Source organism: Lygodium microphyllum, chromosome 22 (assembly GCF_053477565.2).
Source record: "Lygodium microphyllum isolate KBCC chromosome 22, Lygodium_microphyllum_v1.1.10, whole genome shotgun sequence".
Lineage (NCBI taxonomy): Eukaryota > Viridiplantae > Streptophyta > Polypodiopsida > Schizaeales > Lygodiaceae > Lygodium > Lygodium microphyllum.
Genome location: NC_141156.1, coordinates 28,672,982 through 28,689,396, shown reverse-complemented (window position 1 = coordinate 28,689,396; position 16,415 = coordinate 28,672,982). Strand labels below are relative to the sequence as shown.

At 36.7% G+C, this 16,415-nt stretch overlaps 1 protein-coding gene across 3 annotated transcripts; it reads left to right on the top strand.

Annotated features, from left to right (window-relative positions):
- Positions 1 to 3,179: 3,179 nt before the first annotated feature.
- LOC148016985 (uncharacterized) lies at positions 3,180 to 6,968 on the top strand. 3 transcript variants are annotated; one of them, XM_087662991.1, is made up of 5 exons: positions 3,180 to 3,383; positions 4,508 to 4,589; positions 5,863 to 6,079; positions 6,211 to 6,344; positions 6,575 to 6,967. In XM_087662991.1, the coding sequence occupies exons 2-5, from the start codon at positions 4,539 to 4,541 to the stop codon at positions 6,770 to 6,772; spliced, it is 600 nt and encodes a 199-aa protein (XP_087519117.1). In that variant the 5' UTR covers positions 3,180 to 3,383; positions 4,508 to 4,538; the 3' UTR covers positions 6,773 to 6,967. The 3 variants fall into 3 exon arrangements, with proteins under 3 accessions (XP_087519117.1, XP_087519118.1, XP_087519119.1); XM_087662992.1 differs by lacking the exon at positions 3,180 to 3,383 and adding an exon at positions 3,393 to 4,113 and having other exon boundaries at positions 6,575 to 6,968; XM_087662993.1 differs by lacking the exon at positions 3,180 to 3,383 and adding an exon at positions 3,393 to 4,135 and having other exon boundaries at positions 6,575 to 6,968.
- The last annotated feature ends 9,447 nt before the right edge of the window (positions 6,969 to 16,415 follow it).

The following is a 16,415-nucleotide window of genomic DNA, read 5'->3' as shown; positions in this document are numbered from 1 at the left end:
AAAATAAACAATTCTCAAATACATCTTGACAGATACATGAGCTCGAAGAAAATTGATCCAAACACATTGCAAGATGCTCGAGTATTATCTGTTGAGGTGGTTTGTTTGGTGGAGGAAATTTTTCCTTGATCCATTTTGACTACTCAATTACATTTACTCGTACATTTGATTGATGAGATCGCACTTTGTAGGGCAGTTCATGCAAGGTGGATGTTTTTTCTTGAGCGCTTTATGAAAACCTTGAAAGATTTTGTGAGGCAAATAGCACGGCCTGAGGGAAGCATGGCTGAGGGTTGGTTAGTGCAATCATCCCTTGTTTATATCTCTGAATATCTTGTTGAAGTGGACCCCTCTCAACCACTACCATGGAAAGATGATGAAGACTTGAGGATGACCTCTATAATACCTCAAGGAAAAGGAATGAGTAAAGTGCTAACAAAAGAAGAACTTCGTAAGTTAAATAGTTTTTGTGTGCTCAATAGTGATATAATGAGCAAATGGGTGACACTATATAATGAAGCAAGGGCAAGAAGAAAAAGCGAAAGACAAGCATTTCGCACCAGATATGGACGTAATGTCTCATTTCCAGATCATCTAAATGTGCTCCCAGGTCATATTGATATAGATTGGTTACATGAGAAAATGGAGAGAATGGAAAAAGAGAAGGAAATTAATATATCTCAAGAAGAGTGGGAATACGCACGAGGTTGCTTATCAAAGGTGAGATATACTATCAATTAATTTGTTTCTATAAGTTATATTTTATATAAATAATTGACATGTTTGATCTTTTATCTTTTACTACTAGTGCACATTATTCAATGCTATTTGGTGTGAGGGTAAACATCTTCGAACTCAACATATAGATGAAAAGAGAAATACCCAAGATTGTGGTGTCCTTGCTCACTTCGAGAATGCCAATGGTACCATGGAAGGTTATTGTGGCTTGATCCAAGATATTCTAAAGCTTGACTTCAGATGATTCTTTATATATGTACTGAATGTGAAGTGGTTTAAAGAAGTGGTAACAAATGGTGACCATTGCACAATTAGACGTTATCCAAGTGGTTTTGTAATCATTAACTCTACAAAATTTCACCAAAACAAGAATGACACATTAGTACTACCTCAACAATGCGAGCAGGTATATATGCAAAAGCTAATTTTTTAATATGTATACATGTGATACATATACACAATATAATAAGTATTTAAGTTTCTTGCTTTTGTTTTTCAAATACAGGTTGTGTATCATCCAATGGTAAACAATAACCGATGGTGGTATGTCATCCCTATATCTAATCGTTCAAAACCAATATATAGTAATATTACCGACATGGAGATAGCAGATGACAATCCAACAATTAATGATGATGTGCATGATGACACCATAATGGATGATATGCGTGATATAGTACAAGATGAACCTCGTGAGGATGTTCAAGAAAACACAAAAGAAGACAATAATGTGATTGTCGATGATATTGATGAAGTTATTGAGCAATATAGCAACACATCTGATAGTGAGATAGACTTATTTGTTTCGTTACCTCTTGGTAACATAGACCTAGAAGTAGATAGTTTAGCAAGGGCTGATGTCATTGAAGATGAGATGGATCGTTCACTCTAACATACTTAATTTGCTTAATGATTCAATGTGTATTCATAATTCTATGGTTTTTATCATGCGCACACGTGCATACTCAAGAATCAATAGTCAAGTTTAAAGCTAAATTGAATTTTCCATAATAAAAAGGAAGTATTTTTTATCATCTTCAAGTAGAGAAATTACGAGATACATATTGCAATGCTTGCTACTAATTGTATAATAAGGTTTCTGTCACTTGCCACTAATTACTTATATCAGGCTTGTCAACTGGAGGAACTTCCATTCATTAGAGAGCAATGCAAAAATTAACTCTGGTTTTTTAATTCAATGATTCAATGTGTATTCTTAATTCTATGGTTTTTATCATGCGCACACTTGCATACTCAAGAATCAATTTCAGGTGGTTAAATAATTATTTACTTTGGTTTTTTTATTATATTAAGTCCAATTTTAGGTGGTTAAATAATTGCGCGTCTGGTGGTGCGTCTATATTGGCGTCTATTTACGCGGATATGTAGATGCAAAATTCGTATCTATTTACACGCTCTTTTACACGCACATATAGACGCAATGATAGACGCGCCCGGCTTTGTGCGTCTAACATGCACGTCAATGCCTCATTTCTATTGTAGTGGTGAACTTTAGATTCTTGACCACACATAAACAACAACCATTGCAATATATGAGCTTATGAATATAAATGAAAAGTGGCCCAAAACAATCTAATATTGCTAAGCCACATTGACAAATTCAATTTTGAATGATATCTAAGTATGAATAAATTATAAAACTGCATAAATGCATTTTTCTACTATTAAGCATGATATTCTTAAAGAGATTCACATAGAAAAACTTGATTTAAACAATAAATATTAACATTGGAATAGCAAATAAGAGGTGTATGGAATAGGAAAACCTTTCCATCCAAGCATGATATCGATAAGAAGTTTCGAAATTAGATTCTCAATGTCTTAGACTACATATTTGAATGTGAAAATTTGTGTGCATCGATAGAACAAAAGGTTCATTGCTGCTACAGAGTATTTTGGGAGGTGGAATTTCATACATGTTTCAAGATTTTACCAATAGTTGTATTGTTAAGAACTTGGAGCTTGTTTCTAAGAGCATGATTCTCAACCAACTTTAGACCAAGTTGGGAAATGTAGATGGAGATAGCTCATTTCTAGGAGTTCTTTGGACTTTCATATGGGAGATCTCCTATCTTTTCAATGGACAATATGGGAACTTGAGTTACTTGTGACAACACTGACAAACCAGATTAAGCAAATGACTCAAACCATTGTAGGCATACCAAACTCGCAGTGTGGCAAGGGGGAGGAGCATAGCAATACCAAGCTGCTCTATCGAGAAGGACTTGGAGAGGCAGCTCAACCTAGCCGTAGGAGCGGAGACCACATGTCCAGGTGGAGAAGACGACAAGCTCGCAAGCTTGTGATTTATCGTAAGCCGACATGTCAATATTTGAAAGAAATGTTGCCGGTCCAATGGCGGCGATAAGGGCTAACTAAGCTCTTCCCATTGCGTCCCGTCTAGGCGGCTAGATCTCCACCATCTTCCTTCACTCCCACGCCATCACTTGACCCCATGCAAAGAAAACGTTGTTCTCGTATAACATGACATTTGAAGGCCAAGGCTAAATATTGGAAGGGACGATGGCGTGATCCAGTTCATTATTTGATAAGGTCGTCGCCGGAAGAGTTGGTTATTTCCACGGAATCGCTGTCTCTGGACGGGAAGACGAAGACCGGCGAAGGTATGGCTGCATTTCCTCGTCATTCATGTGATTAAGCGCAGAAGAAAAACGCGCGCGCGCGCGCGAGAGAGAGGCAGAGAGAGATTTATTGTCCGTTCAATGAGTTGGGCATTGACAAGATTATATTCATCAACCCCACTTGCTTCCTCTCGTTGATGATGCAAACACTCCCGCGTCCCTCAACCGGCTCCCTTCAGAGACCATGGCCGCTGGACAGACCTGTGCCCCTGAAGCATCCATCCATTGTTATATCATTAGTTTGTTCGGGGAGTTCATTCTCCTAAGGGAAATTCCTTGTTTGAGTTCATTTGTTAGTGGTGTGGCTGCTTGCTCACACAGACTGCATTTACTCCTGCAAACCCTAGCGTATTCTGATAGAGTCCATCAATTTGCGAAAAACTTATCGATATTCTGGGCTCTTGAAATGATATCCTGATCACCTTTCTCAGGCCGGATGTTGGGTCGTCAACAGACCTGGCATGAACTTGGTGGTGAAAGTGAATGGTTCAGTCATTTTGGTTCGCCATATTGAACTACTAGACACCAACATGGCTGCTGTATGCTACTGCAGTAGTTCAGAGCTGTTTTCAGGAGGTGCCGATGGTGTACATGCTGGATTGGTCCATTATCAGTAAACAGGGATCTTTTTAAGAAAAATCAGAGAATTTCAAGTGAGCAAATGTCTGGCTGGGCGTGGTTAGAGAGCCGAGGCGCCCTTGCTTTCTTTCACGTATGATGTTGCTAACAAAGAGGTGCAAGCTCCCATTGTTGCGGAACTGGTCCATGTTATAAATTTTAAGCTTTGTTTTGGAACTTTTCAATTAATAGTCCGTATTAATGGCTTTCATTTTTGTAATAAACTTATTTTCAAGAAACTGGTCATCAAGCTGTCTTATACATCAAATTAATCATGACCTCGTTCTTGTTCATTTTTTACAAGAGCAAGTATTGCCTCAATCTCTTCTCAATTATTTTACATTGGGAAAGCTTTAATGTGGTAGCAATTATAGGTAATAGCGACATGAAAATGATAATCACAAGTCACTTCATATTTGGAGTCTCTAGAGTTATCTATTAACATTTGAGTGCAAGAAGGTGAGTTTGATGTAATATCATATACACAGGTAGAGAGCCTCGGCGCTTACACTTGCTACCATGTCTAATAATGAAGATGATGAGCAAGAGGAAGAAGGGGAACATGTCATGGTATAGTTTGTTAGTCTTCCCCATTTTATTATTCGTTGCTTGTCATCTCATGGTTTTCTTCAAATCTTAACAATCTTCCAGTATTCTTTTTTATATTTTCCTTAAGGTTTCTAAGGCACAATCTTTTTTAGAGAAAATGTTTTCAAGCAATGATCTATCTGGATTATTTTGCTAAAGCCAATGCATGATTGTTACAATAGGTTTTTTGCTTCACCTCTACTTTCCTTATCATTGTCTTTGTTTGTTAGCATTGGTTGTTAGGGCATATCTTATTAAGATAGTGCACTCACAATGTGATTCTTCTTTGCAAATTTACCCTAGTTCACTAATGGCCCACTATTGAGACTTGTTAAGTAAAGAGTTGATTTAGTTTTCTTAAATTCACTTTTTTCCTAATCTTTCTCTATTTTTCTAAAACAAATTGGAACGAAAATAGTGGTATGAGCTCTTCTTGGAAATAAAAGGGCAATGCTCCTATTCATGCTAGTGCACATTATTTTTTGGTGTTTTCAAAATGTTATTGCTTTATCATGATACTTTTTATATTTCTTTGTTTATGTTTTTTTTTTTTGGGCTATGATTTGTGCTTTCTTTTTTTTTTCTTTTTTTCATAAATTTTCAAGCACACTACTATTTTGACTAATTAGTAAAGTCAATGCATGGTTGCTTTTAGTATAATTTTTTGTTTCATAATCTTTTAATTTCTTCTCTTTTTTTGGTTTGTAAACAATTATCTGGCCATGATTTGTTGATTTTTATTTTTTTCTATTTTAGTATGTTTTCAAGCAAACCACAATTTTGATCAATTAGTAAAGTTAATGCATGGTTTTTCTTAGTAGGGTGTTCTTACTATATGATCATTTCATTCTTTTATCCTTTTTTTGGTTTCAATTTTTTTTTTCAAGCCATGATATTGTTATTCCTTTAAGCTTTTAATGTGAATGCTTGTGAGTGAAGAATTGTTTATTTTTTCTTTTATAATGTCTTTAATCGTAATAACTACTTTCACTAGTTGTTAAATTTACTAAGTGGGTGGTTGATTGTTTTTTTGTTATATGGATTTTGTTTGGCTTTTTTTGCATGTTTTTTTTTTTCATTTTCTTCTATGAATTGTTAAACTAATTTATGTATGTTTGTATCAAGGTTTTGTTGCAATTGTTACATGACTTATTTAATCATTTTGTTTGATTTTTGGGGGGAGATCATTCTATCATGCATATGTGTTTTGCTAAATGGCATGGCTATTTGTTGATGATTCATTGATGTATGAAAGATTTGGAGTGGTGAGCTCGTTGATCACATACCACATGGGCATGGAGTTGCAAACTACACAAATGGAGACACATTCGAAGGTTCATATGACATGGGAAAGAAGCAAGGGCATGGTGTCTACAAGTTTGCAAATGGGGCAGTTTATGATGGACAATATAGTAGCAATCTTAAGGAAGGTCTTGGAGTACAAAAATATCCCAACAATAGCTCATATGATGGTTGGCCTTTTCATATTTCCAAACATTTTTTACACCCATCCATTTAATGCTTGTCAGCTTGGAGGAATTCTCAATATGTCATTGTTTCATCTTGTCTTACATCTTATTCTACTTGAATGAGCATTTATTAGGATCTTGGAAAGCTGGTAAAAAAGAAGGCTATGGGATTTATACATATGCGAATGGTGATATCTATCAAGGTGATTGGTTTGATAATAAAAGACATGGTGTGGGTACGTATTATTTCAAAGACAGCATGAGCCAGGTGTGCCATGGCCTTCTTTAAACTTGCACAATTTAGAATGTTAATGCACTCTATTTGCATATCAGATATTTCCCAAAAAACAAGAACTTGTGTCTTTGGGAATTTTAGTATATGGTGCCTTGTTGATGAATGACAATAAAAAAATGTTTGTTTATTTTTTGAACAATTCAATATTAGCTAAAATCAAAAGAAAAATAAAGTTGATCAAATTAAATGTAAATTTGTTGCAGTATTGTGGAACTTGGGCTCTTGGAAATTTTGATCATGGGGAATGGGTACTTAGAGATGGAAACTCTTATGAAGGCCAATTCATATCAAACAAACCACAAGGTCTTGGCAAGTTCAAGTTCTTTAAGACTAATAATGTCCTACATGGAGAATATGCAAATGAAAAGTGGAGATCAATGGATCTAATCTCAATACCATAATTGTGCACTTTGTATAAGCAATGGAATGTGAGAAGTGGGAAACTTAGTTGTCCTATATTTGGGGGCATTTTAGAATATAAAATTGAGAAAATGAAATTCAAGTTTGGTTTTTTGAAGGAAGGATTTGACATGGCATCCAATTTCACAAAATGGATCATAAATATCAAGGTAGGATTGGAGATGCTTACAATTCTACACAATTAATCATAAATACCTTTTCATCATATCTACATTAGAGATTATATATTTTTGTCTACATTGAAATATATTCTGATTATACCTACATTGAAATCTTTATATGTTATTATCATGACCTTTTACTAAGCTTATTTGGTATTTACACATTGCTTTATTAATATTTTCAAGAATTCATCCCTTAAATTCATGGCTTATTAATTTTATGCTATTCACCACTTCAATATTTTATTCCAAAATCATTAAACAAAACAAAAATCAAAAGAGATGAACAATCCATAAGCACACTTATTAAATTCAAAGTTAACAAGAAACAATACTTAAATATGCTTATATTTGAAAGTATTCAAGGAAAGAATAGTACAAGCATTCTAACTATTACTTTTCTACACTCAACAAATAATGAATGATAATCACTCTTAATGAAACATGCATGATAACTCCATGATATGTATTATAACATATTTTTTAGATACATATGCAATGGGCACTATGGATTAACATTGAAGAGACTCTTACTTAATATTAGGTTAATTGGAAGATGGTTTATCTCTCGGCAAGTTATGGATAAATTACCAAGCAAAACATTTGAATTATATATTTTTGAAATATATGTAAGTCAATATTCACTAGCAAAATATGTTTCATGTTTCATCATGATATCCAAACATTGTAGTAGTCAAGCATGCTATTTAATATCAAGCCAAGCAAGCAAAGAATCAGAGAATGAAATGTTTTGTATACTTCTAGCCCATGGACTTTAGCAATGTATCTTGGAAATTGGTTTATGAAAGACTTTCATGTTTCATGGAGCATATATAGAGTTTAGATTTAGTTTCAATCACTCATGAGTTGTGGGACTGCTTGGATGAAGTGAAGAGCTAACATCCTAGAGTTTCTTATAAGAAAAGTAAGATTTGGGGTCAAAGATATTGTGAGAGATTTTAATCCAAGTTTTTACTATTGGAATGCAACATAAACAAAGCTTCTCTTCTTATCAAGTTTTGCTCTATCTCTCTTCTTCTCTTTATTGGATCTCTTACAAAGTCCCTACGTCTTTCTGGCTTTCACTCACATCTTTCTAACATTTGTGGTGAACCCAATGTGAAAGCCCCATCAAGATTGTAGGACTGAGGACCATAGTAACCATAAAGTTGCCATGGACTTTATCGAGGACTTTTGCACAAAGCGAATGTAGATACTAAAAGATTGTATACATGTGACGAAGCATGAAGATCTGGATATGGTTTGCATGATACAAACAATTCAAATATTTATGGAGGCTATACAAATGTAGTTACTACACCACAAGTCATAAATATACAAGAGCATGAAACTACTGAATAAGAACTTGAGTTGATGGAAGATTTGCTAATGGAAGAACTTGAGATGATTATAGAGAAAGTGGATCTATTTAATGAGCAAGATATATCTAACTATCTCAAAGTTTTTTATGAAATAATGCAGTAGTATGGTATCCCAAAGGGTTATAGGATTATATATTTTGAAGTAGTATTGAGAGCATGATCAAGGCACAAGTTCAAGAGATACAACAGATGTATGAAACAATGTGGGAAAAATATAAGTACAATTTTAAATCTTGGGAAGAAATCGAGCGTGCTCATAAAGCTAACTTTTATATTTTGAATGGCGGCCTATCTATTGGGTTGTCCGAGCTTCCATCACAAGATGGAGAGGTGACAGTGTAGAATGCATATACAGATATAGTGCTAGAGTATACTGATGGTGCATAGGCTTAGACTAGGCATGCTTTTAGGCTATTAGTTACAGATGTATTGACTCTAATTGTAGATGTAGACGTACTGCCAAAGGGTTGTGAATATGTAGAGATCTTGATTGAGGATGCTACTATGTTTTTTGATATATTGGTTAATGTTCATGGCATAGATTTAGTGTTAATGAAGGATGCTATACATGTTGTAGTTGATAATGTAGACCAACTAGCTCCTGAGGTTATTGGAATAATGTATATTGATGATGTGATGATGGAGTGTATTGATGCTATCGTGAAAGAGAGGGAAGATGCACTAGCTCCTCTCACCAACAAGAAGACCACTTGAAGAATGATGATGACTGAATGGGAGGAGGAGCCACAGACTAAATAGGCCCAAAATATGACTCTAATTGTAGATGTAGACGTAGTGCCAAAGGGTTGTGAATATGTAGAGATCTTGATTGAGGATGCTACTATGTTTTTTGATATATTGGTTGATGTTCACAGCATAGATTTAGTGTTAATGAAGGATGCTATACATGTTGTAGTTGATAATGTAGACCAACTGGCTCCTAAGATTATTGGAATAATGTCTATTGATGATGTGATGATGGAGTGTGTTGATGCTATCGTGAAATAGAGGGAAGATGCTATGATACTTGAGAATGCAAAAGAAATATATGCCTTGGGAGAGCACTCGCTTATGCACATGGTCAATCCAACCATGAAAGTCAGTGAATATGCATTTACAAGCCATGTTCTAGCACTAAATAAAGAGATACATGTCATGGGGAGTGTTACCTTGTGGTTTCTTGAAGCTCGGATCATATATACTTTATTTTGTAGAGCACGATGGGGATGGGAAAAAGATGGAAAGATGGGGAAGATATAGAATATGAGAAGTTGCAATGGGATTTTGGTTTATCATTTGATCATGGAGAACCTAACAAGTTCGTGGATTTGGCTGCAAAGGGCTATATGATAGAGGGATGCCATGAACTATCAATGCCCTATCATCGAGGTGGAAGTGATTGGGATTGCTATGCATTTCTAAGGATTCTAGTCATTTAGGTTTATGATGCTAGTCGAAGGATGATTATGTACATGTTCGTTTGGGCGATGATCATATGGGTTTTTGATCTCGATGAGCTACACAGTGTGGCACATGTGAGGAATGTGCATGTTTGGAGGGGATGGATGTTGTGACATTGCACATCCAATCACGAAGAAAGACCTTGGAGGAAGGCCGCAAGTTAGATGCCAATGTTGTCAAAGTCACCGTCATTAGTAGTATGTTTTGGCTTGTTGTGTGTGGTAGCTTGTAAATATTTTCTTTGCCTTGCTAGGAAAATAATGGAGGAGACATAAACTTCCTAGCACTATAGCAAGGAACATGAGTAGATCTACCTCCATGTAAAAGGGAGTTTCCTCATTGGTAATGCCTCCTTCCATAAGGTGCATGGAAGGCTCAATACTCACACTAGAGATGTAGGTGGCACTACACAATTGAAGAGGAGATTTTTCCCTCATCTTCTCACAAACTTAGATGTTTAAGCTAAACATGGCACACACGCAAGAAAGTTATATTATGATATCCAGCAAAAAAGTCTCTACCAGGGACAAAGAATGGCACACTAAGTGTGGATATTAAGGGGGGGTTACAATTGCACTCCTAGATATAAGTTTGAGGAGCCCCATGCTTTTTTTTGGGAAAATTACATGTATTGAGGATGGAAATGGGGAAAGAGGGCATAGGGAGAAAAGCTTGCGATGAGACCCATCTAGAAGAATCGGTTATCATAGTATGCTTGCTTGCTCAATTATAAAAGATGAAGCTAATGAAGAATCCTATGTTCATGATGATCTAGCAATTATGTTTTTTGACTGAATGACTTCAAAAGGTGACAAAAAAAAGAGGAATAAAGGCTCATAGTTGGCATAAATATCATTATTCTGTGGACAATAGCATGAAGGATATGCTGAAAGGGCCAAGAGTTAATATAATTGGAGAAGGGGTCACTATTTCCTGATCCCATTGATGGTCAATAGTGTTGATTATAGAGGCTATAGGACCAATTTGTGGAGTCACAAGTCATCATTTCAAGAGATTTTGGTAGGACAAGCAAATATGTGGCGTAGACTATGATATTTTGTGGAGAGAGTTTAGGTGAACATGTGAGATTGGAAGATGATAGTTTTGTTGCATGGGACACCCATCGTGATTCTAGAGCCTACATAATCATTAAGGTGAACCATGTCATGTGGGTTCTACGTTGAGCGCTAGATCATGATCATTTTCAAGAAGGAGCTTCATTATGAGGTTGATGGTCGAGTGGTTGAGATCCCAACCAGCATGATTGTCATTGAATTAGTCTATGTGTGTACACATCTAGCGTACTTGCACTAGGCATGAAGTTGATAATGCATGGCTTGAGGAAAGAGAGGCTTTGTAGTACAAAGTTTTACACAAAAAAATTTACCATGAGGACAAAGGGTTGATGCCTCTATTCACCAAGTAGTATTTTTGGCAGCCTATCAATTGCAAAGATAGTTGATTATGGAGCATGCCATTAGTTGGAATTTGGAATAGAAATATGATCATGTGAAGGGCGATGACTACAATATTAACAGCTACAAAGGTATTGATTTTGTGTTTTTAGTTGACATTGCCTATTAGGTGGCTCTTTGCAAGTCTAATCGTCCTAGAAGATGTTTGTGGGCCTATTATTTGAGGACATCTTCCATCAATGTTGATTCATCATCCTAAGAAGGTGGTTGTTCGATGGCATGGCCTGTAGTGATATTTCTTTTCTGAAGAAGTGATCATACAAGTTGTTAGATTGGACTACAACAAGATGAATGCAATGACTCCAAAATAGTAAAAAAGCTCTATGTATGTAAGTGAACCTATGCATAAGGATAATGAAAAGACAAACACAATCACCAAATCATGTGGTTCATGGAAGAAGTGAGTAGATAGCTTGGATGAAACAAATATGCCATAAAATAGGTTTAAAGACACAATGTTCATCAATTATAGGCTTTATCTTGCTTTTTGGTGACACAACATGATCATGGAAACATTTCTATCTACTAAGTGTTTGGCTGAAGTAAAGGGTGAAAGAAGATGACACTTATGTATAGAGTATTGAATCAACTTTGGATACATGCTCATGGACCTTGGATACTTTTGATCCGACAACCTCCCATGAGATTAGGCTATTTGAGTTTAAAACAATGTCTCTATCTTATTTTGTAAAAAAGAATTAGGTTTTAAATTGCTTTTAGGATAGAGTAATGTATTTTTATCGTACTATGCCTTAAAAAATCTTAAGGTACCATTTAGCACCATATTTTATTGTATCGTATAGTACCGTATTTTTCTTACTTAACAACCATGCGATGATGCTTCCCTTCTTTTAGTTCTTCAGAAGCAATTCCTAATATATGATGGTTCGTAGAGATGGTATTTGTTACAACATTGCACTTTATTGTTGATGCAGCAGCCCAAGCTCTATCCACATGTCATGACAATTGTTTCATCATTTTTCAAAGGAGAAAACATGTGGATTATGTGCAAGTGATTCCCTCTTACTCCTCAAACCTTATTAACAAAATCTTAATCCCCAAAAATTTTCCCCAGCTGCCTCCCAATTTTGCCAACTTTGTGGGGTAGCAATTTTTGAAGCAAAGAAAGGACTTAACAAAACATTCTTTGTGTGCTTGCTCTTCATGTTCAATCTTGGGGTCAATACTTTTCACCTACTAACGTGGCTGTAATGCCTTCCCTCAACAAGGAAAATCAAGCTCCCCAATGATACTGGTCACCATTGCCATGCACATCCTGATAAAATGTCACTATTAGGAAGGATCTCCACTTAGGATTCCTTGGAGAGAGAGATCGGCAGACAAAGACTATGTCTAAGCTCCTAATGTTTTCATTTGATTCAGACTGAGGCTTAGAGGTAGGAGATGGGCATACAAGACTCTCATGTTTGCTAATAGTTTGTAGGTATCATGAGAAAAATTTTAACCCACCTAGCTAAATGCCTTTTTGTGGGGGGGCAAGCTGAAGTCACTCCAACCATTGAATGTCAATATAGCTACACATCGTGCCTTCTCTAGGGCGTTTGGACTTTGTTATTAACCCAAGCTATAGATTCTATTGGCTTTATGAGGAACCTCATAGACACTCATGTATATGAGTTTGTGAGAACCTCACTTGTTAGAAGGTCAAGCTTGATTAGAGGAAATCTTAAGGGTTGCAATCTATGCTCATTCTAGAGAAGCTATTGTTGGGTGTAAACTCCCTTAATCTTTGTGTGTATAAACTTATGGGTGTGAACACATCCTTATTTGTACCCTAACATATAAATACATTTTATTCTTCGTGTACCATCACTTACTGGTACACTCATCTTGGGATTCTCTCACTCACTCTCACTCTCAACACTCTTGGGATTCTCTAACTCTCACTCTCAACACTGTTGTTGCTCCATTTCTGTCTCGCACTGCATTGTGCACTCATCCCAACAAACTGGTATCAGAGTTACGGCAAGAGTGTGTGTGCTTCCTAAGCACAGTGCGAGTCAGTTCTGCGTGCACGAAGGAGTCATGCAGTTCACCTTTCAACCAGTCGAGTGTGAGTAGGCATTCTTCTTGACTAGGTGGCTGGTCAGTCCGTTAGTTTCGTCAGTCGCATTGTTTAGCTAGCGTGGATAGTGGGTCAGTTGGAGACGATCGTTTTTGACCAAACAAGGACAGGCGGAGACTAGTAGGTGGTGTCATGAATAGTAGGCAAGCTAGGCGTGAGGCACAAGTCAGTAGGAAATGGCGTGACTCGATAGGCAGGTCGGCAGGTGATGGTGCAGGCCAAGCGTGAGGTGACAGGTCAATGGTTACGTTCTAGACTTTTTCTTTTGTAAAAATTTTTAATTAATTTCTATAGACTATTCTCCTTCCCACAGATTGGGGTTCACACGCATCAGCATAGCTCTCAGATTTGTGCATATTTATGCCCGAAAATTTGGGGGTCTTCCCAGATTTATGTTGATCATGCATAATAGTCACATTGGACCTAGAAATTGTAGAAATTGTGCACATTGTACTTGAAAATTTTGAGGCTTTTCATGTATCAGTGAAATTTTTCTCAGTTGAGCTGAATTTATTGACATTGCTGCACTTTTGGACATGAGAAATTTGGATCTTTTGCAAAACTTTCTATTTTATACTCTCAGAAACACATATTAATGCAATTGGGACAGATTGGTCAGTGAAATTTTGGGGCTTTTACTAAAATTTGTGAATTTTGGCAAAATTGATGTGTGAAATGCACATTGGGGACATTGCTGAAGCAATCTTGGTGTCATAAGTAGTAAAATTTGAATTTATTATCTCCCACTTGTGAGATTTTGAAGAAATTGCAGAGAATTTTGGTGTTTCTGTGTATCAAAAGTGCTTTTGGGCAGATATGTATGCAATATACATGTTTGGCAGCTCCCATTGAGTTGATATATTACTGAATATTCATGGTGCAACAGCCTTAGTGATCACTTGCAGATCTAGGATTGTTGCAAATGTATTTTTGGTGATATTTCTGAAGTGGGAGTCACTTTACAATGGTATATGCATGGGATTATATGCTAAAATCATAGTTATATTGTTGAAAGTCATTCCTTCTATTGTTGTACATGAACTTGGATCAAATCTTGCTCTTATCTCTTGAAATTTTGGGGTGAAATTAGCTGAATATTTAGCCTAATATGTACTGTCATAAAATGTATTTATATGTTAGGGTACAAATAAGGGTGTGTTCACACTTGTAAGTTTATACACACGGTGATTAAGGGACTTTACACCCAACAACCTGTTGAGATATTGAGCTCCACTCGTGATATGCCAGGGTAACTATTGTGCATTTATGTCACCGACTTGTTAGTTGCAGATGCGGTTGGTACACCGCCCATGAATAATAGCTAAATGACAGCTATCCTTATCTACTCTAGTTCGTGGTTCAGTTAGTATGCCACCTTACTTAGTTGAGTTTGGTTTGAGACCCATATATAGGGTTCTTCTATTTCTTTGTATGAGAGTTCTTTTTGGCTTACACAACTAAGAAGAGGAAAACTGTTTTCAGCCTCCACCTTTGTGTGTATTCCCCCATTGTGCAAGCAAGAAAGCTACAAGTGAGACTCCTTCCTTCTCTCCCACAATCTTGACATGGTATCAGAGCCTTGTTCGTGGTAAGGAGCTCAAGAAAGCAAACCAAGTTCGCGATGTTCTGTGTAGCAAGAGGGCAGTATATGCTGCGGGAAAGGGCTTTAGCCTCTGGTTGCTCTGTTTTTTTGATTTGAGGCCATTTCGGGGCCTGTTTTGGAGGCAGAAGTTTTCTGCACGCACTCAGGAAAAGGCCCTGTTTTATGCTGTGCGACCACTGTTCTACAGTGACATAATTCTTTACAGTGTTTTGTAATGGCGTCTGATTCTCCTTCACAGATTGTCACTGAAAAGCTTGACAAGAACAACTTCCAAGCATGGAAGTTTAGAATGACGAATTTCCTTATGGGAAAAGGATATTGGGAATTTGTTGCAGGAAATGAAGAAGAACCAGTTCTTCTTGATGTTCCCAATCAACAGCAAATGCAGGCATTTAAAGGATGGCATGAGAGAGCAAGAAATGTTATGTACTGGTTCTCTATCAATATTTTAGACTCTATGGTTGTGCATATTCAGGATGCAAGTACGCCAAAGGAGGCATGGGATACTTTGTCAAAAATGTATAGCACAAATACGCAAGCTAGAAAAATGCAGCTCAAGCAAGAGTTGCACAATGTGCAAAGAGAAAGTATGAGCATCAATGACTACCACATGAAGGTGAAGAAGATTGTAGATGCACTTGCTTCCATTGGGTCGCCAGTGGAAGATGATGATTTAGTTTCTGTGACCTTGAATGGTTTAGGAAAGGATTATGCACAGTTTCGAACATCCATTTCCGTCCGTGAAAGATTTCCTGATTTTGAGGAGTTGATTGCTCTTCTAATTTCTAAGGAGCAGAGAAATGGTGGTGCATCTTCTTCAGAAGGAACTTCAAAAGAAACTGTCTTCTACTCAAATGCTGGAAGAGGCAGAGGCAGAGGTAGAGGAGGCCGTGGTAGAAATTAGAATATGTAGCAAACTCAAGAAAACCAGTCTTATGGAGGAGAACGTGGTAACTCTAGAGGCAAGGGGAGCCAAAGAGGTCATGGTAGATGGCAAAGAGGCCAAAATGCAAACAGTAATGTTGAATGCTACTATTGTGGTAAAATGGGTCATATGGCTAAAGACTGCTATAAAAGCGTAATGACATCATGAATGGAAAATTACAACAAGGGAATTATGCATCTTCTAGTAGACAAGGTGATGACAGAAATGAACATTTGTTTATGATGCAGCACATGAACAATTCTGTGACAAGTGCAGAAGAAAGCAACAAAGTGTGGTATGTTGACTCAGGTGCATCAAACCACATGACAGGTCATGCAGAATGGATGCAGGATGCAAGGAAAATGGAAAAACCAGGATTTGTGGAGACTGATGATGATACTACACATCCTCTTGTGCAGATTGGAAAAATTCATTTGTCTGTGCAGGATGGAAAAAAGAAATACCCGTCGAATGTATTTCATGTCTCGAATATCACCAAGAACCTGGTTTCTATTGGTCAAATGGTTGAGC